General features: G+C 42.6%; 1 protein-coding gene across 6 annotated transcripts in view; it reads left to right on the top strand.

The window, feature by feature from the left end:
• The window catches only part of NBEA (neurobeachin), a 1,788,010-nt gene that overhangs the window by 385,738 nt on the left and 1,379,028 nt on the right, over positions 1-23,244 (top strand). For all 6 annotated transcript variants that reach the window (XM_085621699.1, XM_085621702.1, XM_085621701.1 and 3 more), the window contains exons 5-6: positions 11,033-11,154; positions 18,536-18,662. In XM_085621699.1, coding sequence (XP_085477825.1) covers positions 11,033-11,154; positions 18,536-18,662 — 249 coding nt within the window. The remainder of the gene's footprint in view (positions 1-11,032; positions 11,155-18,535; positions 18,663-23,244) is intronic.

Here is a 23,244-nt window from a genome sequence, read left to right on the forward strand (position 1 = left end):
GCGGCCGACACTTCCTGGTTTCGACCGATTCGAATGTTTACCGACATCTAACAACCAATCATAATTGCGCTCGCGCACGGCAGGGTGCGCGCACCGTGCGCGCACGGTGAGCGCGTATAGATATTGATATGCTTTTAAATGCTATTTTCTCAGGAAATACTGAACAGATTTACACGAGACCTTCAAAAGGCCTTATGGCTACCTCTCTGCCAAATTCCACGTAATTCTGTTCAGCCATTCGGGCTGTAGCTGCGACTAAAGGTCCTATGGAAAAATGCATGGGGAAAATGCATTTTGGGACCCCCCCCTTTTTCTCGGCGTCCGCTTGACGAATCACCCCGAGACTTTCAGGGTAGGAGCTGAACGGAGCGCCCCATTAGTTTTGAAAATTTCGCGAGGATTCGTCAACCGGCACCAAAGTTATTCAAAATTCAAATTTTGAGATTTCCTATGGAAACTAGGTTGTAACTATAACTATCTACTGGCGACCGCCAGTAGATAATATATATATATATGTGTATATATGTATATATGTGTGTGTATATATATATATATATATTACCTACTGGCGGTCGCCAGTAGGTAGTTATAGTTAGGACCACGTTTCCATAGGAAATCCGCAACATTCTATTTTGAATAACTTTGGCGCCGGTCGACGAATCCTCGCGAATTTTTCAAAATAGGTGGGGCGCTACGCTCCGCTCCTACCCTGAAAGTCTCGGGGGGATTCGTCAAGCGGGGGCTGATAAAAGGGGGGTCCCAAAACGCGTTTTTCCCATGCATTTTTCCATAGGACCTTTAGACAGGGCTACAGCCCGAACGGCTGAACAAAATTACTAGAAATTTGGCAGAGAGGTAGTCCTCAGGTCAAGGAAGTGCCTTTTGTAGGTTTGGTGTAAATCTGTTCAGTAGATTCTGAGAAAATAGCCTTTAAATCAATATATATATCTGAGCCAGCTTACGGTGCGCTTACGGTACGCTTACCGTACGCGTACGGTGGCGTGCGCGAGCGCGATTCTGATTGGCTCTTAGATCTAAGTAAACATTCGAATCGGCCGAAACCAGGAAGCGGCGGCCGCCATTTTCTCTCTCGCACTGAGAGTGATTTTTAAAATATAAAGCCCAAAAACATGTAAAGGGGCTGTTCAGACAGCTCCCACACACATAGCCATGTTGAGGGAGTCCCCAAAGATCCCCCAAGGCCAAAAACGGAATTTTTATTTTTTCGGTAATTTTGCCGATTACGCTTACCGTACGCGTACGGGAAAAAATTAAAAAAAAAAAAAATTATCCACACTCTCTCCACCCCGTGTGCAATTGTTGCCCGAAGGGCACCAATTGTGCATGGCTTATTACGCCTGAGAAAAACTAAAATATTTAAAAAAAAAATAATAAAAAGAAAAATTATCCACACTCTCTCCACCCCGTGTGCAAATGGTGCCCGAAGGGCACCAATTGTGCATGGCTTATAAAATATACAAAAAATTAAAATATTACCTTTCAAAACGAAGTGCATCATATGTCCTCCATGTGCGCACGGTGCGCGAAGCGCATCGTGCGTACATGGCCCATCTAGCGTAACGTGGGCACGCGGTGCGCGTAGCGCACCGCGTGCCCACTGTGCGTGCACGGCACTAACTGCGTAAAGTGGGCGCGCGGTGCGCGAAGCGCACCGCGTGCTCACCGTGCGCGCACGGAACGAACTGCGTTAAGTGGGCGCGCACGCCACGAATGGCGTAAAGTAACTTAGCATTTAAAAAACCGTACAAATTCACTGAAAAAACCATAGGTTTCACACACGTTATAGTTAGGAATTAGCATTTAAAAAACCTTGCAAATTCACTGAAAAAACCATAGGTTTCACACATGTTATAGTTAGCGGAAATTTTACTGATAAAAAACCAATGAAATTCCCCCGTTATAGTTAGTGCAACTATAACTCACGCGACCGCGACCGCGACCGCAATCTTCTGCTGATGACATATGTGTCTTTATGGAAAAAAAAATATTTGTAATATATGTATAGCTAAAAATGTATGGAAGAAGACATGGGCAAATAAGTGTCTAAATACAGTATTAGCATCAGCAGAGGATTGCGGTCGCGTGAGTTATAGTTGCCTGCACTAACTATAACGGGGGAATTTCATTGGTTTTTTATCAGTAAAATTTCCGCTAACTATAACATGTGTGAAACCTATGGTTTTTTCATTGAATATATATATATATATATATATATATATATATATATATATATATATATATATATATATAGTAAAACATCCACAGTCGTGTAGATAAACAGCAGAGGCACTCCAAGGGAATAATATAAAAGTTGATTTAACCCCTCCCCTGCTCATGACGGAACCACTCCGTCATGAGCCACGGTCGCCGTGTGCTCATGACGGAGTAGTTCCGTCATGCTGCGGCCGCTCCTCCCACGCTGCGCTGATTCCCCGCCTGTGCGGGCGATTAGCGCAGTGGGCGGAGTCATGACGGAACCACTCCGTCATGAGCACAGCTCAACCGTGGCTCATGACGGAGTGGCTCCGTCATGAGCACAGCGCCACCGCGCTGCCGCCAAACCCCCCCCCCCAGCGCTGCGGCGGAGGGGTTAAAGGGCTAAATCAGCCTTTTTCAATGATATATGTATCATTCGGTTAAAGATGGTATTCTTAAGGCTAGAACGTCACACAGATTCCTCTTCTTAGGACTTTGACTTAGGTACCAGACTGGATATGGAAAACCTTTTGCCCTCAATAGTTTTCCACAGCTGCCAGGTGGTGCGATGCACCTCCATTCTTCACTGGTGTGAAGACATCCAGCTATATATGGTGCAGACTGTCAAACTGCTGTTAGTTCCTGCTATTCTGTGTCACTTTGAATGAATCCACAGCTCTTTTTTATCGACTAAATTCCTCCATGAATATGACAGTGACTATACTGGATATTATATAGTGTTTGAGATCCAACCACGGCCACTCCGCTTGTGACTGTTGTTCTTCAGAGCAACTGAAAGCCATCGGGGAGCAGAGTCTGTGACCAATTTTGACATTGGAATAAAACACATCTTACCAGCCCCTTTTGACTCCTTCAGGTGAGTCTCCTGGCAGGGGCTATCCCCTGAGGAATCCTTCCACAAAAAATCAAACACAAATGCTGCTACAGAAAATAAAAGTCTTCTCCTTCACCCTTACCCCAGGACCGGATCAGATTTAATGCTTCTGACATGCTCAACAGTGATTGTAGGCACATAAAGGGAAGACTATTCAGAGGCTTTCAACCTCTCTCTTTTTACAATGCAGATGCTAGCCTTTACCTAGACCTACAAAACGCAAGTGGCCTTGACACATCTTGGAAGATTTGAGTCAACATCCTGCAACCAGGAACTCTCGAATCCTTGCTACCGTTCAACAAAGGACTCATGGAGCCAGTTCTGGCTTCTTAGGAGAAACCCCTTTCAGTTCTGGCAGTCTGCAGACAAATTGCACTGTGCCATAAGCAAGCAAATTCTGATCCAAAGGTTTTGTCAATACACAGTTCACCTGAAACATTTTGATGGTGCCAGCCCTAGGTGTCGCATCAATTCCTAACATGCTCCCACCATTGCTCCACATCATGTGTCTAAAAGGCTTGCCTCCATGGGTAGAAAAGTTATTACATCATACAGATTGGCTCTTCACATTGCTAGCGCAACATGTCTTCTTGGCTAGTACTTCTTGCCTGGTGAAAATGAGCTAAAATGGCCATATTCCGAAATCCTGACCTCATGAAGAAACCTTTTTGGATCTGGAGGGCATCTGACTTGTACTGTACAGTCTGCCACACTTTTTTGTTACCTTTACCGCTAGCACCAGGACACATTTTAGGAGGTAGCTGTGTGCTTTATAAGTGGCTTTGTATTGTATTGCAAGCACCCACACTGTGAGCATGGATTCACTGAGCCACTTCTCACTAGAAGACCAGGAGTGGGAACTTCATCCCAAAGTGATGGCTGGGATCTTCTCCAAATTGGGATGTCCAAATGTGGTTCTCTTCACCACTACCCTGAACAGGCAGTGCCCTCAGTTTTGTGTCACTCACAACACTCCTAATGGTTCTATAGGAAATGCCTTACAAGTTCATCTTATCTTAGAATTTGCTCTATGCATTACAAGCAGTCCACGGCTGATTAGTGCTAAAGTGCATGTGCCTCTCCCCTAAACATAGTAACATTGGGGTATACATAATTGACATATTTAGTTTACTTATAAGTTCCTTGTAAAGTGGTATTTCATATACTCAAGGCCTGTAAATTAAATGGTACAAGTGGGCCTGCAGCACTGATTGTACCACCCACACCAGTAGCCTTTCAAACCTGTCTCTGGCCTGCCATTACAGGGCCTCTGTTTGCAGTTTACTGCCACTTTGACTTCACGTTTAAAACAACTTGCCAAGCCGTAAACACCTCTTTTATTGTACTTAAGTCACACCTAAGGTATGCCATAGGTAGCCCATAGGGTAGAGTGCTGTGTAAGTAAAAGGTAGGACATGTACTTTTATGTTTTGCATGTCCTGGTTGTGACAAACGAAATTCATTTTTCACTACCGTGATGTCTACTCCTCTCCTAGGTTAACACTGGGAATTCCACAATGCACTTTAAGATGCAATTTTTGCCTGGATGGAGTAGTTTCTTCATGTTTTAAATCTTTGGAATGCTATTGATAAACCCTACCTACTGGTAAAGTAGGAATTAACATGAATACTTTAGAAATGCCACTTTTAAAAGGTGGGCATTTCTCTGCTCTTACTGCTCTGTGTGCCTGGAGCCTGCCTCAATACACGTATAGGGTGGGTGACAGCTACACTTTGTGCATTCTCTTTCGACAGCCACAAACACAGGTTAGGAGTGTTGAAGCACTCCTTTGCGTTCTGATGACTCTTCCTGGGCAGGAAGGGAGGGAGGGGCTGACGCAGCTGAATAGGTAGTGGGCAGGAAGGGAGGGAGGGGCCGACACAGGTGAATAGGTAGTGGCCTGACCCCATATAAAGGGCGGATTACACCCCTCTTATAGTTTCGAGATAGGGCTGAGAAAGATAGGATTCTTGTGTACTTCAAAGACCCTTCTTTAAAGTTACCCCCACACATTTAGGTATAAGTACTAGGTCTCTGACCCCATCAAATCATACACTTCTGGACCTACAACTGAACCCTGGCAGAAGAATTGCTGTGCTGCATCAAGGACTGTCACTATGCTGGACTACTGACATGAGAGACCTGCTTTTTTCTTGTGGTGCCCTGCTGCCTGCTGCTCTCCGACTCTGCTGAGGAGAGATGGACTCTGCCTTGCACTAAAATAGTCCCCAAGAGCTTGTTGGCTTGTCTCCTTTTGCTTACGACTCAGGGATATCAAAGTCTCAACCCCTACTCCTGTACCTGGTTCACTGGAAGTGGACTCAGATACGTGCACAAGAGGAATCAACTCTCTAGTCTCCAGGTAGCAGAACAGGCGCATCCACCCAGTTGTGGGAGCTATATGTGCGCGTCGCTCTCGAAGCAACACATCCAAAGACCGATGCATTGGAACTGTGCATCGCCACTGCAACAGTTTCAGAGAGCGACGCATCCCTCGATTGCGCGGAGAACCACAATGCATCAAACTTCAGAATGAATGCATCTCGGCTCAGCTCTTAATCTTCGGAACTGATGCATTGTCTGCACTACGTGATGAAAACTGATGCATCACCTTACCTGTGGGATTCGACATTGACGCATCGCTCAATGCATTGCTCGACTGCCCCCTGCATCTCGCAGTTGCGACCCAGATAAGGTACTTTGTTCATTGTTTGTTCATTGAGGCCGATGGTGGTTCTGTAGCCGTCCTGTACTCCATTGGGGTCAGCCCAAACTTTTGACTTTGCCCCGTTTGACCAGATAACCCCCCATAGACGCTTATTGCTTCTAAGAGCTGCAGCTCTTTTTAATGTTTAAAAATTAATATCTCAACTTCTACCTATTGGATTTCTGTCATTTTGGTCTTGATGTTTTTTTTTAATAAAAAATATTTTATTGGATTTTCAAGGTATACATAATGAGCCAGTGCTTGCAGTGAACATGTGAAACAACAGCTACTTCTAAGGTACCTGCATTTGTGAAAACACTGGAACTCGTGCAGAACATGCAGGCTTTACAACATAAACATGTCACAGAGCATTTTAAACCCCACAAAATTGATTTAATTAGGACACATTCGACCACCAGTACCATTAGGAATTTGTCTAAGCTGTTCAGGGACTGGCCTCTCAAGAGGGAGCCATTCTATACAGGGACTATGTTCGGCAGAGGCGGTAACTCTATTCCTTGATAGATCGCCCATCTGGACCACATTTTTCTGCCTTTCTGGGGGCACCCCGAGCCTGAAAAACTGCTATCTCTGCCCCCATGCAAGAGCAAAGGGCCTTCTTCCAACCATTTTGGTGTTGATTTATTAATATCATTAATGTCTATTTTTCTAAATCTCTGTGGAGTCTTTTTGTGGTGTTTTCATTGTGTTACTGTGTGTGTGTGTGTATTGCACAAATACTTTACACATTGTCTATTTAGATAAGCCTGCCTGCTCTATGCCAAGCTACCAGAGGGAGAGCAGAGGTTATCTTTTCAGTGTGTATCTAGTTTACCCTGTTTAGGATTGTGGTTCCTGCTTGGACAAGGTGCATTCCTCTACCAACCAGAAACTCCATTTCTAACACCTGATGTTATTATATTGAGGATGGTTGGAGCTGTGATTGGAGTCGTGTGATGCCACCTTGAGAGGGTGTAGTTCTACTGCAGGAGAAAAGATTTCTGGATTCAGTCTGGTGCCTGGATAATATCAATAATGTTAAGAATGTGTGAGAAGATAGAGTATCACTCAGTAACATCTTTAGAGAATGTAACCAACATTTTCTTCAATCCCATTTGTTTATTAATTGTGTAGAGTGGTTCCAACAAAATCGTATTGCAGGTAGAAGATCTAGTTAGCACATTGATTAAATCATATTCATAATGATGTAAGTGTTATCATTTTGTTCTCATTTTTATTTGTATTATGCTAGAAATTCTAGTTTGAGGTAAAAAGTAGGTTTGCTCAGCTACTATCAAGTAGATCTGAGGGTACAACAAGATTGCCTAATTTTTCTAATCCTGCAAATAAAAATCAAGCACTATTGTTGCTGATATTTACTGCAAACAACTTGCAACTTCTTTTTAGGATGGACTGATTGAATTAATGCATGTATGCTGTGCTTGGAGACAGCATTTATTGTGAAGTATTGAAGCATAGTGTTTGTGATACTGAAACAGGACATCCGAAGCGGCGACTAACCATTATAGTTGTGCACCCGGGTGTTGGGAATCAAAGTTGTGTGACAGACTTTGATGACATTTTGTGGTGACTTACATGGATGAAAGGCTATTTGGAGGCCTGAATTTGGCACTCTTGTCTCGAGTACTTCCAGCTGTAAGGGCTGCTGCTTTAAGTGGTGGGGACTGACAGCAGTTTGTGGTGAGAGCTGTCTAGGGCAACACTTTCAGGTTTGCATAGGCTAACTAATGTTGTGAAATATTATAGCTTCTAAATGCAGATATCACTGTTTGACCAGTTCTTCTTCTACAGACAAGCCGCAAATCCCAGGCTGCTGCACGTCTACAAACCTTGTATCGCAAAGGATTTTCTTATTCCTAATTTGGAAACTGAAATAGAAAGAAATGGGAGAAAGTGTTAGTTAGAAGACCCGTGCTTCATTATCAAAGAAAACAACAGGGAAGAATATTGACCACAATAACGCAAAAAATATAATTTAATAATCTCCTTGAAAAGTGACAAACGTTTAGCCAAGGAATTATTCGATCATTTCAGACTTGACTAATTTTCCATGCCATGCATTATATCAGATAACTTTCTTTTTCCATAGGGCGCTTCCCTAAACACGATCCTACAGGCTGTCTCTTTTAGAATACTTTGCCCCTGTGTCCTCACGGAGTTGTTAATTACCACAATTTGTCCATCAGGCTCACCTGATGCTCATCCCCTCACTTGTCTTATCAAAGAAATAGAAGCCACCCTGCTGACCATCTTGATACGTTGTTACATTGCTCCCTGGTCTTGTATCGTTCTGAATGCTTGGAAAACTGTAGTTTTCACATCTTGATTCCATGACACTAACACATGTCATACAACTATCTCTTCTAACTTATGTGGCGAAACTACGAGAGAAGTTGGTGGCTTCATAGCTCCAGATCTTTTTAGAAACTTTTAATGTTGTTGTCATTGCCCAGGAAGTCTTTCACACTGAATTGAGTGAGCTGTTGGCCCTCATTGACCTATGGATGAAGGTGGTTGTGTGGGACCCTTGATCTGTTTGCCGCCTTCTACACCATCTCCCCAGTCAGAGGATACAGTGCATTGGCTATTGAGGCCCTTGTACTATACAGGTTCACTTTTTGTATTGAACAGATTTTAAATGGTCGTTCTGCTTCAATTCACATCATCTTTACATGAAATGGGGTGTTCCCTGAAGAGCTATATCATTACTGTTGCTTTTGAGCATCTATATGCAACCTTTTGTTAATCTTCTTAAACTCTTGGTGTAACTTGGTGTAACATTTTATATGTATGCAGATGATACAACTCCTAATCAGTCTGACTTGGAGGGGAACCTTGATAATTTGCTGATACTTACCTGACGATCTGTTTAGGAGCTGTTCACCGGTTGATGTCTGTCAATTGTTTCCAGTTCAATCCATCAAAGATAGGCATTCTTTTGACTGACATCACACCTTTGGAATGCCATAGTATGGCCACTGTTGATTGACGCATGGCCTTGTGCTGTCAGGGCATTCTACTGGATGAAAAGCTTAACCCAACCTACAGCAAATATATGCCCTCCCCCTGCCTGGGGAGTAGGTGGAAGACATACAAACAGTGTTTGTATGTCTTCCACCTACTCACTGCTTTTTCGGTTTTTTTCCATTTACTCTTCATTGTACTTTTTCATCCTCATGACCCTTTTCCTTAAACAAGACATTAATTCCTTATCACCCTATACCTTACCACTAACTTTTCCCGTTCATCCCTTATCCTTAGTCTTACCACATTATCCTTTCTCATAACCCTTTACTACTAATCCCTAAAATGTTACCATTGATCTCTTAACTTTACCTTTACGCCTTTAACCCACTACTCTCTTACTCACCATTCCATATCCTTACATTTAACCCTTTACCTTTAACTTCATATAGTTAACCCCTCACCCATATATCCTTAACCACTTACCCTTTACACCTTGCCAGTAACACTGTATCTCGCTAACCCCATATTCCCTTATGCCCTCCTTATGCTCACATTTAATCCCTTAACATTAACCTCTTATCCTTATCTCCTTACTGATAACTTCTTAATCTCTTACTCATGACCTTAGCATAAGTACTCATCATACTGTCGTACCTTTACACATTAACCTTGCTTCCTCCTTGCTACATTATCCTTACCCTTAATCCTCTACCTGTAACCCCTTACAATTAGACACCTAACTCTTACCCTGTCCTAACCCATAACCCCTTATATATTTCCCCTACCTTTAACCTGATACCCATAACCCTTTTTGTTCCTAATCATTAACCCTTTAGCTCCTTATTCCCTTACCCTTACTCACCCTCTACTCACCTCCTTACCAATTACCCTACCCCCTTACCTTTGCATTTATAATCTCATAAGAGTGCTCACACCACTTGCCCCTATACCCTTAACCCCTTGCATTTAACCCCTTATTCTGAACCCCTACTCTTACCCTTGCACCCTTTACCCTTAGCCCCGTGCCCTTAATCACTTCAGTTTACTCCATTATCCCCATCCTAATCCTAGCCTAAAAAATCCAAGCAATATTGATTACAATGAAATGACAAGATGAGAGATGGTATAGGATGAAATAGTAATCTGTTCGGGAATGCTTGCAAGAAAACGTCCATGAGAAAAGGGCATGACAGTTGTATGGATGTGACCAACGTCTGTTGCTGCTGTAGTTTTATCTAGCAACTGCTTTTAATGTCTTAATATTCTAAAGAGCCTTCTGCACTTTCTCGGGCCCCAATGGCATTTCCAGCTGTTTAATGCCTAATCAGTCTAGAATCATTTATGATAACATCGTTTACCTAGGAATCTCAAAGAAAACCCTTGATCACCCTGAGATAATCCAAAATGCATCAACAAGGCGGACAACTGGACACCACACCTCTCCAAGCTCCACCTACTGCACTGGCTTCAAGTTCGCAAATTTAGTCAGTTCAAGTCCTTAATGATGATTCACAAAGTGATCTGGTCCTGCATTAATCTCAGACACTGGTGATTGCTTGGGCCGCATACAAATCCATCATTTTTCACCCACCATGCCACCTCAGTTTGGACCCAGCCATATGGAAATCATTCTTGACCCTGCTCCAATGGGAACAATCCATCCCAAGCTGCCAGGGCAAATCCACCCTGAACCAGAACACAAGCAGCCCAAAACAACTTACTGTGCCATAGGACTTCAGCTATACCTCACTGATGAGACAGAAGTAGGTTGAAACCGGTCTGGGTTGCTTGTGGTCTCTTCTGGAGGGGGCCTTGCCTGCCAGTTCACAACAGACTGTTTCCATGAGGAGCAAGATAGCTACATAATTTGCATAAGGCAGCATTTTGTCCAGAGTGGCGTGGCAGGTAAAAAACAATGTACTGTAATGTAGTCGGAGCAATTGCCAGTGTCTGAGATAAATTCAAGCATTTCATCCATCACCTTATTGTTGTTGCAGTTTATGCTATAAATACCGCATAACAACATAATAGTGTGCTTGTTCATCTGATTGCAACAATACCAGGTGGATGTGCATTAAAAACATCAAGTAAAGCATACATTTTACTTTGTGATGATGTACTTGGCAAAGAGCGTGTTCATATGATCTTGCTTTTATGGTCATTGCGATTTCACATGCCTGTTCTTTTCTTTGAGGATTAAATTAAATTATCTTTCTTTCTTTAGGCTATTGCATTGCCTCCAATTGCCAAGTGGCCTTACCAAAACGGTTTCACGCTCAACACCTGGTTTCGGATGGACCCCTTAAATAATATAAACGTGGACAAGGACAAGCCATATCTGTATTGGTGAGTTGATCTCGTTTACTCTGATTGAGAACACATAGTCTGAAAAAAATAAGTTGGAGTATTTCTGCACCTTGTGCGTTCGCTGCCATTTTATCTCCTGAGAAACTGCAGACCTATGACTGCGCACACGCCGGGATCGCGGACATCTTCCACAGAATGAAATGTGCGCTGTGGACATTGCAGGGGATGTCGGACAGTTTGCCGGGGGCACACTCATTACGTTCCCAATTTTTCATTTTTGGGGGCATTGCTGCATGCCTGTGAAACTCTTCACTATGACAAAAAAGGGCCTCATAGGAGGCAGCCTGTAGCAATTCATTCAGTTAACGATGGTTTAAGTGCATCATTCTGCGGCCTTCATTAGCACGAATTGGAAGCATTCAACTTCTAATGGAGTCCTTCCCCATGGCCACTCAGCCTGGCTCCATCTTTCTTGGGGCCCGTTAGGCCATGTTTTACTGTCTCTCAGGGAATCTCATCATCCTTTCGTTGATTTCATGCACTGTAGTTGGCCTGTTCTAACATTGGTAGCATAAATGCACTCCGCTAAATGTGCTCCCCAACGGCTCTATTTTAAGTTCTTAATTAATGGTATTTCCCATAATTGCAAATTTTTTATTATGAACTAGCTTGTGTACACTCTTGCGTCAACCAACCTGGATGGCGTATTGACTAGTAAGTGCATGTAGATATTTACTCGCGTTATTTTAAGTTCTTAGGACCTGATTCACAAATTGAAGGGGGCAAAGTTGGTCAGTTCCCCTAGGATTGTTCAATCAGATGGAGCAAATTTACAAATGATCTGTGACTCTTTGGATTTCCAGGAGTACCCCTATGTGTAACTAATTATGCATACTGTTTGTAACAGGTGTACCGTCCTGCATGGAACGTGAACATTAATGTAATCCTGTCCTTGACAGAGGTAACATCTCAGGATGTTTACGTGGTGTAAAACTGTCAACATTCCCAATAATTCGAAACAGGCGCTCAGAAATAATTTCGGCTCAACCAGTTTAGGAGTTGTGACTGTATCATCTTTTGATATATTTATAGAAGACAAAAGGCTACCATCTATCCATTACTCTATGGGCTCAAATGAGAGCCACCATAAGCCATATACATGCAGCTGCTAAAGTGTTTATTTAAAGGGAGGAGAGTAAATGATTAGTTTAACTCGAAATAAAGCTTCATATTTTTATAGTTTTAGTTCATTGGCCAAAAAACTAGAATCGTTTCAGCTGTGAGTTTATTTCATTAATACCTCTAGTAGTAATAAGTATTATCTAGTTTATAGTGATTACTGAGCTGAAGTCAATGAAATAACTTACTTGAAGTGTTTCAGCAGAATTAGCTTAAGGGGTATTTCAGATAAATCTTTTTTGTTATGGTGAAAATTGTATACCAGTCTTATTAAAAATCTTTAAACCACAACTTTGATGAAATTGTGTAGCCTAAAATAGCCTAAAATAGGTGGGATGAAAACATTTCCGTCTCGTTGTTAAAAGGACCCATAATTTTGATACAATTAAAACCAATTTTGTCTTTTTATTTTTTTACCAACCACAAAAGTTATGCTAGAAAGTAATAGTTCACAGTGCTAGATTGCATAAAGACCACCGACCCCGTGTTTTATGTTTTCTAGCAGTTTATGAAAGAATGCGACAGGTGCATAATGTAAAAGTACTTCTTGGTACCAGCAAGTTATGCGCACCAGCTTTTTATGCGCAGTCTCGCTGGCGAGATTTAACGTTTTTGGGTATTTTCTGTAAAGGGCTTTAAGCCCCGCCCCTCTTACAGTTACCAGCCATTGGGAAAGAGCTCTTTGTGACGTTCACTTTTGGCTTTTTGAGCCGTCCCACTTGGACTGGCTCGTCTGCCTTCAGTGCGTCGCAAAAGGTTTCAAACACATGGCCCCATAAACACAAGAGATTGCTTACGACAGAAGGAAAGCAGGCCACATGTTAATTTTTGCATCGCACTTTAAAGTGAAAGCGCGCTGCAAAAATAAACAGTGGCTGACTGGTTCAGCTTAACCCCGGGTTTTCCTTGTCACTATGACCCCAGAGTGCCCTATCATAGTTCCCGCTTGGCTCCCAGCCTTGTCTTTGAGGGCCGCGCCCAGAGCGGCTCCTTGAAGCCACCAACACACCGCACTACGTTGTAGATAGCGTTTACTACCCATGACGAGGGGTCGAAGCGCTTTTCAGCGAGCAGCACTCTAGTCTGGAACTCAAAAAGCACTAGTGGTGAATTCGCATAGTTCTGCAGCTTCCCCTCATTCGAGGGACCTGTCCCTCGTCTGTGCCCCAGAGACAGCCATTCCGCTCTTTGCATCGGGCAGGGCCGAAGAAACCTGCGTCTCACTCAACATTTCCATACCGCCCGCAGGTATGTAAACACTTGTCATGATAAAGGACACCTGCCGTGTTTTTTGAAACCCCTGCCCCACGCCCCTTCCTCTGGGTCTCTCTTCCCTGAAGTTTCACTTTGCCCTGATGACGAAATCGAAAGATGACACACTGAAGCACACAGCAATGCGAAAACATCCCAGAAAAACACTGTAATGCCTGGCAGTATAGCGCCTAGATAGCTCGAGCTATACTTGTAGCTCTCCACACATTGTAAAAGGGTGAAGCGGGGGCGTCTGCGGCTCAGTGAGGAGCCCTAATGCAAGTAGCAGACTGCGGGAGGGGGGTCACATGAAAGGCACAAGGGCGTTCCAGTGTGTAATTCTGCGAGGCGCTACAGAACCAGTCCCCATCAGATGTCCAGACTGACTGCTGCGAACCGTCAACAGGCTGGTGGGGCTGGGGCATATCCAGTCATGTTCGGCAGCCCCACCCCCACAAAAATGTAAGGACCGTCCCCTACGATCAGTGATTTTTGTAGGGGGTTAGCGGGGTTCTTGACATTTCTTGACAGGGCATTAGCAGAGTGCATGCTGTTGGCGTTTTATGTTGGACGAGCTTCCTGAACGCTGAAAAATCTTCTGTCTGTGGTTGCCGTTATGGGCATTTCAGCTTTTTTTCCAGACGTATACTGCTCACATTTGGGGTACACATGTGTCTGTATTCAGTATATGAGAGATGGCTAGTGTGTGTGCGCCGGGGGTGAACGGGGGCTGCCTCGGATTAAACAAGCTCCATCTTTTTAGTATACATACACAGGATGAATAACACAAGATAAAAAAAATGAGCTCAGGTTTGGGTCTCTCTAAACGTGTGTTTTTTTTTTTTTTTCTCTTGGTGACTGAGGCCAGTGACTCCTTATGCAGAATTGCTGGACACAAACTTGCCTTAATGTTCTGTGGTCAGTGTATACATACACAGGGTGAATAACACAAGATGGAAAGAATGAGCTCACGTTTGGGTCTCTCTGTCCCTGTGGGGACATGTGAATGCCCTTCTCAGCGTTTAACCTGCTCCCAAAATGTCTTGCTTTGGACTGGTCGCATTGATTGTTTTTGTCATGGTTGAAAAGTGAGTTTGCGGGTATTATGATGTTTATGGTACCAAGCAGGAATCTTTCTGTCACTCCCTGAAGATAATACGCAATATTAAATGGAGGGGTGCTGGTTCTAAGGTAGGCATTTTGTAGGGTTGAAATGCTGTCAGTGGCATGTTGGAGTAAGCATGCATATCCAGTGATCTCTCCTTGCTGCTTCCTGGTTGCACACGGTGAAATGTATTGAGTGCGGGTGTATTTTATAAGCTTTGTGAAGATTTAAAATAAAGTAGATTATAAGAAATGCACACCACGAGGCGTCATTTAAAAAGTTCACATTTACATATATTGTAGTTGCTATCGTCACTGCATTGTTAATCACTTCAAAAGCTGCTTGCGCCAATTATACCAGTGGTTTGTGGGCATTCATATTTCTGCATGCACACTGCAGGGTGTGAGTCATGGGTGAATACAAGTTGATTGGCCAAGGAGGCAATTTGATCTTTATATATGTATGCACACTATGCTATTATGTACCTAGATACATATATAGACCAACATATATATGCACATATATACACATACAATACATCTGCATATCTAAATAACGAAACCTCTAAATGCATGCATTAATATGCATATTATGTACATTGAAAAATGCTAACACAATAATGAAAACACTTCTAAAAAGAATCACCATTTGCTAAAACAAATGCTCTAACTTTGACAAAGACGAGACCTGTTGCATTTTTAATGCTTGTTGTTTTTACAATAGGTTTTGTTGTTGAACCATTATTTTCTAATGTCAAAGTTGTTAAAAATGTCGCTCTTGCTCATTTTTTTCATTGTATGTCAAAATGCGATTCCTGTTGGAAATTAATCACTGAGAAAGTGGTTTAATTTCTACATGAACTGCACGTTTAAAAGTTGTAATTTTGGGGGAGGAGCCAGCTGAGATCATAGGTGGGTGCTTTTCAATTGAGCTCACGCCCATGACTGCAGAACTCCACCTGCCCCAGTGTCCTAGGAACAGGGCCATTCACGATGTAGTGACACTGTCTGAGGACCAACTCTCCTCCTGAGTGAAGTAATATGAAGTATTTTATACTGCCAAAGTGATTATGACTGCGGTGTATTCTTTGCCCCGCCCCCCATCAAGCTGCTTTCCGTCATTCTGCTGAGAGCTTAGGTGAAAACAGAATGAAGAGTGGTTGCGTGCACATGGAGGGCGCAGAACACCAACGGGACCTCCTGCAGTACAACCAGAGCTTTCGATACACCATCAGCTCTGACTGACGTGACTTAGCAGAGAGAATATCTGAGAGATCCACTGCAGCCCATGAGGAGTGGTCAAGACTCCCTGCTTGTAGGAGATCAGGCGTGGGGTTGAGGCCTGTCCTGCAGGGGTGCTAAGACTGGATTGCTGCAATCTCTTGCTCAAGACCGCTTTTGTGCATGTCCAGTTTTTCAACTGTGAGGTGGCCTTCAAAGCCCACACACAGTACCAATTATTGCTAGATAGGCACCACTCTTCTTGACTGGGGGAGTTGCTATTGGGGTGGGGGCTCCAAAGGATGAAAAGGAGGTTTCTTCAAACCTAGGTCCTTGTCTCAGCTTAAAGGCCACTTGCAGGAGGAAGAAAGCCTGCAGAGTTGAAGTGTCTATGATGATAGGGAAGAAAGAATTGATGGAATCAATGAAGAGCCTGTAAAGTGCATTAGAGACCAAGACTTGTGGTTTGCACAAGTGGAAAAGTTGACTGGAAAGACTAAAGTCTTTCCAAGAGATACTGAAAGGAGTAGAGCAGGCAGATATGTTAGCTGAGATGAGGGTGGGACCTATGTAGCAGCGCCAAGTAAAACACAGCTGTGGGAAACCATGTACATTTCAGGTGGTGTTTGTCGGAAAATATAGGGAAAATGAAACTTGAGTTCAAGTTCTGGATTTCTACCAGAGAGAGGTGTACTTTTGAGGATTTCTGAGGGTGTCCACTGCAGACTTTGAATTTAGAGATTAAGGAGCTCCAGCCTTATCTTTGGGAAAATGTGCTGAATTTCATCAGCCTCGTATTTGTGCTGTCTGTCTAGGGGATCTCCTTGAACCTGAGAGAAAGGTAGGATTGTGACGGTAGCACTAAGTTCCGATAATCTGAAAGGCAAAATGCCTCTTATGGCGATTAAAAAGGGCTATGAGGGACCCCCATCTTGTGCTGTTCCCGGACGTCAGTCCTGAGACTTTAAAATGAAAGATAGCCCTCTCGGAGGTTAAGAAAAAGCAGAAAAACCTGAGAGTGGTGAGGGGGAAGCAGCGAAGACGCTGTAGTCAGATGTGCAGCGTGTATAAGTGGGAGATGACTGTTTCTTTCTCGGTCCTTGGATCGTTCTGCCAGGTTGGATTCTCCCAGGGAAGGATGGGAGTGGCCTGGTTCACTAAGAGTTAGGGAATTTGAGATGTACGATTATTTGTTACTTCTTTTGTCCCTTTCCTCCAACATGGACCCGTAGCAGTTTTCATTGACGGAATCTCTCATCTCTTTTAAGTCTTAGCCTAAATTTAAATAGCTGAGCCTGCGATTTTCATTGCTTTGCAATGTGATGACCTTTTCTTGGCTTGTTGTTGTGGGGATATTTCCAGAAAAATGTATTAAAAATAAAAGTTATTGTGTGACAGCATAAATGTCTTTCTGATAAATATTATTTATACAATTATAAGTTATGCAACTTTCTCAGCCCCTATGCAAACCCCAGCATTTGATCTATGGAAACCTATTAGCACCAACCTGTAGAATTGATGTAATCCAGTCCCTATCTTTATACAGACACCTAGTACTTATTTATTTGTTTATTCATTAGCATCATTACAACAGCTCAGAACATGCCAGGCAGGCATCAGAGCGCTTTGCAGATACATAAATCCGTATTTCTAAAGCGGAACTACTCACCCTTACGGGTCTCAAGGCGCTGGGGGCCATTGTGGAAATTAAGTGAACTATTGCCCAGAGTCGCATGGTGCTGAGCTGAGCTGCCCTGCCGCCGGGAATCGAACCGTGAGCCCTGTGCTCTGAAGTCAGCTGCCCTGGCCGCTGCACCACACCTCTCCAGATATCTGTTGGTACATACGAATTGTAATGTAGGAAAAATGTATGATCTTTTACTTGAACCAGAAGGTACTACAAGACCTTGGTAATCATTTTAGGAATATCCAGTTTGCAAACATTGGGAAGAATGTCTCTTATAAACTAAAAACAGGGGTGGCTCTTTCTCTATGGCAGAAAAGGTTCGCCCCCCTGCCAGCAGCAGAAGCTGCAAACCTTGAAAAATAAAATAATAAAAGATGTTTCTTATTGTTTTATTTTTCTCCTACATTGTACTCTTGGGAGTGGTGCCTCGGAATGACAGGCCCTGAGGGGGAGTGGCGGGCACTGCCTTCAGTGTGCATGACGGTTTTGCGAACTGAAGCTCTTTCCAACCCAGCCGCATTGCCAGGTTGGAGAGAGCAGACACAAGCTCACAGTCTCCATGGGAGCGCAAATCTAGGGTGCTCAGGCCAATCCTGACGCTGCTCTCATGTTGTGAGAGAAACGCCAGGATTGGCCGCAGGGCAGGCTGGGGAGCCAGAAGAGGGGTGATGCCGCAGGATTCAGGTACGTGTTTTTTGTTTGTTTATTTTTTGTAGTTTTGTCCTACCCACCTCCCTCCGCCACTTTTTTCCCGGAACCAGCCGCGACTGACTGAAAATATGTATAAGATGCCTGTAGAATACAATGTGCCCATAGACTCGTAGCGGTCTTGCTGCTTCTAATTTGAACTTGTTTTTGGACCGTGGTATTGAAGTGATATAAGATCATAGAGCATACGGTGAACATAACCATCTCTAAGCTGCGTACATTAATTTGAAAATGTGCTTTTCTACTCTAAACAGAATGTCTTTTTTTCAGTTTTCGGACAAGCAAAGGTGTTGGGTATTCTGCCCACTTTGTTGGCAACTGCTTGATAGTTACGTCATTGAAATCAAAAGGCAAAGGATTTCAGCATTGTGTGAAATATGATTTCCAGCCAAGAAAGGTATGTTAAATGGACTTACTAGTTCCCATAAACCGTGGAGAATTTTACCTTTCAATGTAGTTGTTAACACTTTTGTAAACCTTATACTAATGAAAATGTAAGTACTGTTTAAATTTCTAAAGCATAGACATGTGGTTGGCATAAAGGCCCTATGTATAGTCTGACGCTGAACAAATATGTCCTACATGCTTTACAGCATCCCGCCTTGTAACATCATACATTTATGGCATGTGCGTCTCGAGTTGGAGCACCATTCAGACTATATCTGCTTCAGCTTGCACCTGAATATTGTCAATTATCTTGTTATTTTATTTGAAAGTCTTTGGCGGACAAATTTGTGTCTTGGAACGCAGATTTGATATTCCTCTGTAAAAGTAATATCACAGCAAGGGATTTAATCTGGAATACCTGGTTTACTCATTGTAGCCTGAAAGAAGCTGAAAGGGTTTTCTTTGTGGAATAGATGTAGTACATGTGCAACAACTAACAAAAAAATCAGTTATGGAACAAGAAGACAAGAAAGCCACAGGCAGTTAGGTAAAATGATAAGAATTGAGTGAGTACTATACTAAACAAATCTGATGCGGGGTTCAAAAGTTATATAAAATGAATTAGAATTATTTATTGTTAAATTCTCCTTTATGCAGCAGAAACAGAGTTCCTTTACCAAAGCTGCCACAGGGAGCAGCAATGCGTTCAATTTTAGCACTGAAACGAGCAATAAGGTCAAGAAAAAAGCTCCTTCAAGTGAACAGTGCCATAAGAAAAGATCTTTTAAAATAAATATGACTTCCAAGTTCAGCTCACTGGTAGTAGTACTGCATGCCGTTCCAGGAAATGTTCACAACCCAAAGGGCCTTGATCAAAAGTCTCAGTTCATCAGAGCTGGGTTAGTGCAGGCCAGAAAACAAATTCTAGCTCCAATTGACCCCCTGGGATTCTCTGCAGAAGCAGTACCTTCAGACACATGAGGGTGCCATAGGGGCACGCAGGCTTCACTGTCCCCTGGGTTTCTATGGTTCGGCAATAGACTCATTTTACTAGTCATTGGCACAGCTCAGGACCTATTGCTTCAAGACAGATCTGGAGGTTTCTCTCACCACTATCCTCTGCCAGCAGGCCAGAATTTTTTCAGTGCTTTGAACAGGGAAGTCATCTTTACATCTATTCCAGGCAGTTTTCTCTTTGGGATAGATTTGGCAAGGCATTTTAAAGGGTAAAACCAGGTAGCTATTGGTGATGATCCCTCTGCAAATAGGGCTAAAATTCCTAAGCATCCATCTCCCAGATCTCTTGTCAATGTGCTCTAGTTTCTATTTTATTATGAACATATATTTACCTCTGAACCCATAAATTGCAAGAAATATTTGATCATCAGTCCTTTTTATTTGGCTGAGAGAACCAATATCATTTTGCTTATTTTCACAATTTTCTATATACAGGGTAAACTCTACAACAATAGGCTCCTATATTTTTTTCGCTATTCACACAAGTATCCTGTACATAATATTTACATTTATTTACACAGACATATACAAAAAACAAATAATAAGACGTTATGTAGCTAAGTTGTACACCATTAGTTTTTCATAAGAGAAAAGTCCAATATTCTATAACCTTGGGACCTTAAGCTGATTATTCCTCAAGATATTTTGATTTTGTTGGTCCTGAGCAGAGTCAGTAACAAAGTTTGCGATGTTCAGGCAAGGGGTAACCTTATCTTAATTAGGTTCCTTTTATTTAGGGGAGGGAAAACAAAAAGGGAGTTGTTTCCACTGTTCCTGTTTTTCAGGATCTCTGCTAGGCTGGTTTTTATATATAGCCTACGCGTTTCGACCTTTAAATGGACCTACAAAGTCGTGGAAAGGTCTTCTTCAGGGCTTGCTTTGTTGTGATATGGACATGTGATCTTGCCGGTCTCCTGCAAAAATAACAGTGAACCTTATTTAGGGTGTGCAATCGTGTAATTTATGCTAGATCTGGTGGATCATGATCAAAGTTACGTACCTATAATCTTATTTAGCTCATGTGGCTCAAACCGGTGTTGTTTTCTTGGCCTGTAATAGCATAAATGTGTCTGTATTAGTGCTTCATTTGGCAAAAAGCTAGTATGGTTTATGCTCTATTTGCCTCGATGTTAGTGGGCACCTACCAGGCTGTTTTCCAAATCGATGGAGGATGCCTGTGCGTTTCTTTGTTGTTATTTCTTATGTTGTTGTAAGGATTCCAAAAAGCCGTTTGAAGTTTTCTGAAAAAAGATCGTCATGTTTAGGATGTTTTTCTTACAGTCCTCTGTTCCTTTATTTGCATGCTTTAGCACCCGTGTTCAAGGGGAGAGGGGTTTTTTTGAGGTTGTGTAGTGGCTGTACAGCGTGCTTCCTAGCTCCTGGTTCTAACTTTTTATATTGCATCATGCGTTAGTATTACTTGGTGTAGGCTCTGGGTCAGTACTCATTTACACCATGTTGGACACCGCCGTGAAGTTAAAGTGAACGGTAGTTTCCGTTATTTTGAAAGCAACTTACGATTTCTTCGAGGGAGAAGGCTTAAAGTTCCTTTTTCTCTCTTCGTGATCCTCGCGGTCTCGTTCTTCGTAGTCCTCGCGTTCTCGCTGCTGTGGAGCCGTCAGCGCTTCCTGGGTTGGTTCGTCCTCGTGACTTGACTGGTGCGTGACGTCGCAACGTCATTGCGTGGTTTGTTGCTTGAGATTTCATTGGTCTATCGTCATTTGACAGCGGGAGTTTTTAGCGTCCGTGTAACCATGGTAGAGTATGTTTTTCCTTTAATGAAACAATAAAGCATCGTGTAAAATGGCTCCGTTGTTTAGCCAAGTCTATTCGCAAAGCGACCCATCATTTATACGTGTCTTCTGTCGACTTTGCTTATATCAATTTCTTTTGTTAATCGGTATGTTGAGCTGACAGCGGCGTAAGTCTTATTTGAATTTAGTTTGGAGGGAACAATAAAGTTATCCGGACAGCAGTGGATGGATGCTGGTGTTGTTATCCGACCTCACTGTCGTCATGGTTACATCTCCCAAGTGGTTCTTGAAGAATCCAAGCAAATGTGTTGCTGGCTTGTGATCTTATAATAATTGGTTCTCCTTTTGAAGAGTATTTGGACTCTTATCCCCTTTTTTATTCACAATAACGTGAGTTGTGTTAGGGTATAATCTTAGAAGTGGGTGGAGGCAAAGCTTGCGTTTAAGGTGGTTATATTATATTCCCGAGTTCTGTCATCTCGTTAAGGCCATTGTCCATTGTGTTCAGTAACATAATCATTCTGGCTTCTGTCCTAGACAGGCGTGAATCTGTGTTACTTCCTTTTATGTGTCGTAATACTGTCCATTTAATTTCATCTGGTCCATGATTTTTTTCGGTACAGTGTGACACCATGGGTGCATTGGGTGTCCTGCATCTGATGCGTGACCTGTGTTGGGAGATCCTGTTTTTTATGGCTTGTGATGTTTTTCCGACATATGCTAAAGAGCATGGGCACACAACGCAGTATACAACATTATGGGTGTTGCAGTTTGTGAAGTTTTCGTGGTTCACGAATTTCATCCCATATATGAATTTAGTACCCTCAATGGTACTTTCACATGAAGTACAGTTCCCGCATTTTCTGTGGCCTTTTATCGGTGGCATAGACCACAGAGTACGTAGGGTTATTTCAGGTTTTGGCAGGTTGGTATTTGCTCGTACTAGTTTTTCTTTTATGCTTGTGTTTTTTTTCAAGGCAAAGATTGGAGTTTGGTTAAACGGGTGCAAGTCTTTCACTGTATTCCAGTTTTTTCGGATGATTTTTTGTATTTCGTTGGTGCGTCCTGAAAAAGTAGTAACACAGACCAATGGAGTGTCGTCCTGCTTGTCCTTTGGGATGAGAAGAGACTCTCGTGGAGTGTACCAGGCTCTTTTCATCGCTTTCTTTAGAAGTTTTTTGGGATAGCTACGGGTTTTTAATTTTTCCAAGAGTTCTGTTGCATTTTTGAAATAGTCTTCCTTTTTTGAGCAATTGCGTCTTATCCTTAAGAATTGACTGAATGGTAGATTTTCTCGTAGATTTCGTTGATGGAAGCTTGAAAATTCTAAGAAGGTGTTTCTATCAGTATTCTTCGTGAATAGTGTGGTATATAGACGGCCTTCTTCGTGTTTCACCATAATGTCTAGAAAGTTCATCTCTGTTTTGTTTGAATTCATGGTGAATTGGATGTTTTGGTTTCTGTCATTTAGCCATGTCAAGAAAGAATGTAGTTGATCTATATTTCCTCTCCAGAGCATGAACACATCGTCTATATACCGACGCCACATTTTGATGTGTCCGTCATGGGGATTGTTGTTGTATATCCACTTTTCTTCAAATAATGCCATGAACATTATAGCCATTTCCGGCGCAAATGGACAACCCATAGCAGTACCCATGGTTTGCAGGTATTGAATATCATTAAATTTGAAAAAATTGTGTTTTAAACAAATTTCCGCAAATTTTAGTATTGCCAGAGTTGGTACAATGTGAGGTCTTGGTCTTTTTTCTAGAAAGACTTCAAGGGCTTCCAAACCGTCTTGTTGTGGGATATTGGAGT

The sequence above is a fragment of the Triturus cristatus genome, chromosome 8 (assembly GCF_964204655.1).
Source record: "Triturus cristatus chromosome 8, aTriCri1.1, whole genome shotgun sequence".
Lineage (NCBI taxonomy): Eukaryota > Metazoa > Chordata > Amphibia > Caudata > Salamandridae > Triturus > Triturus cristatus.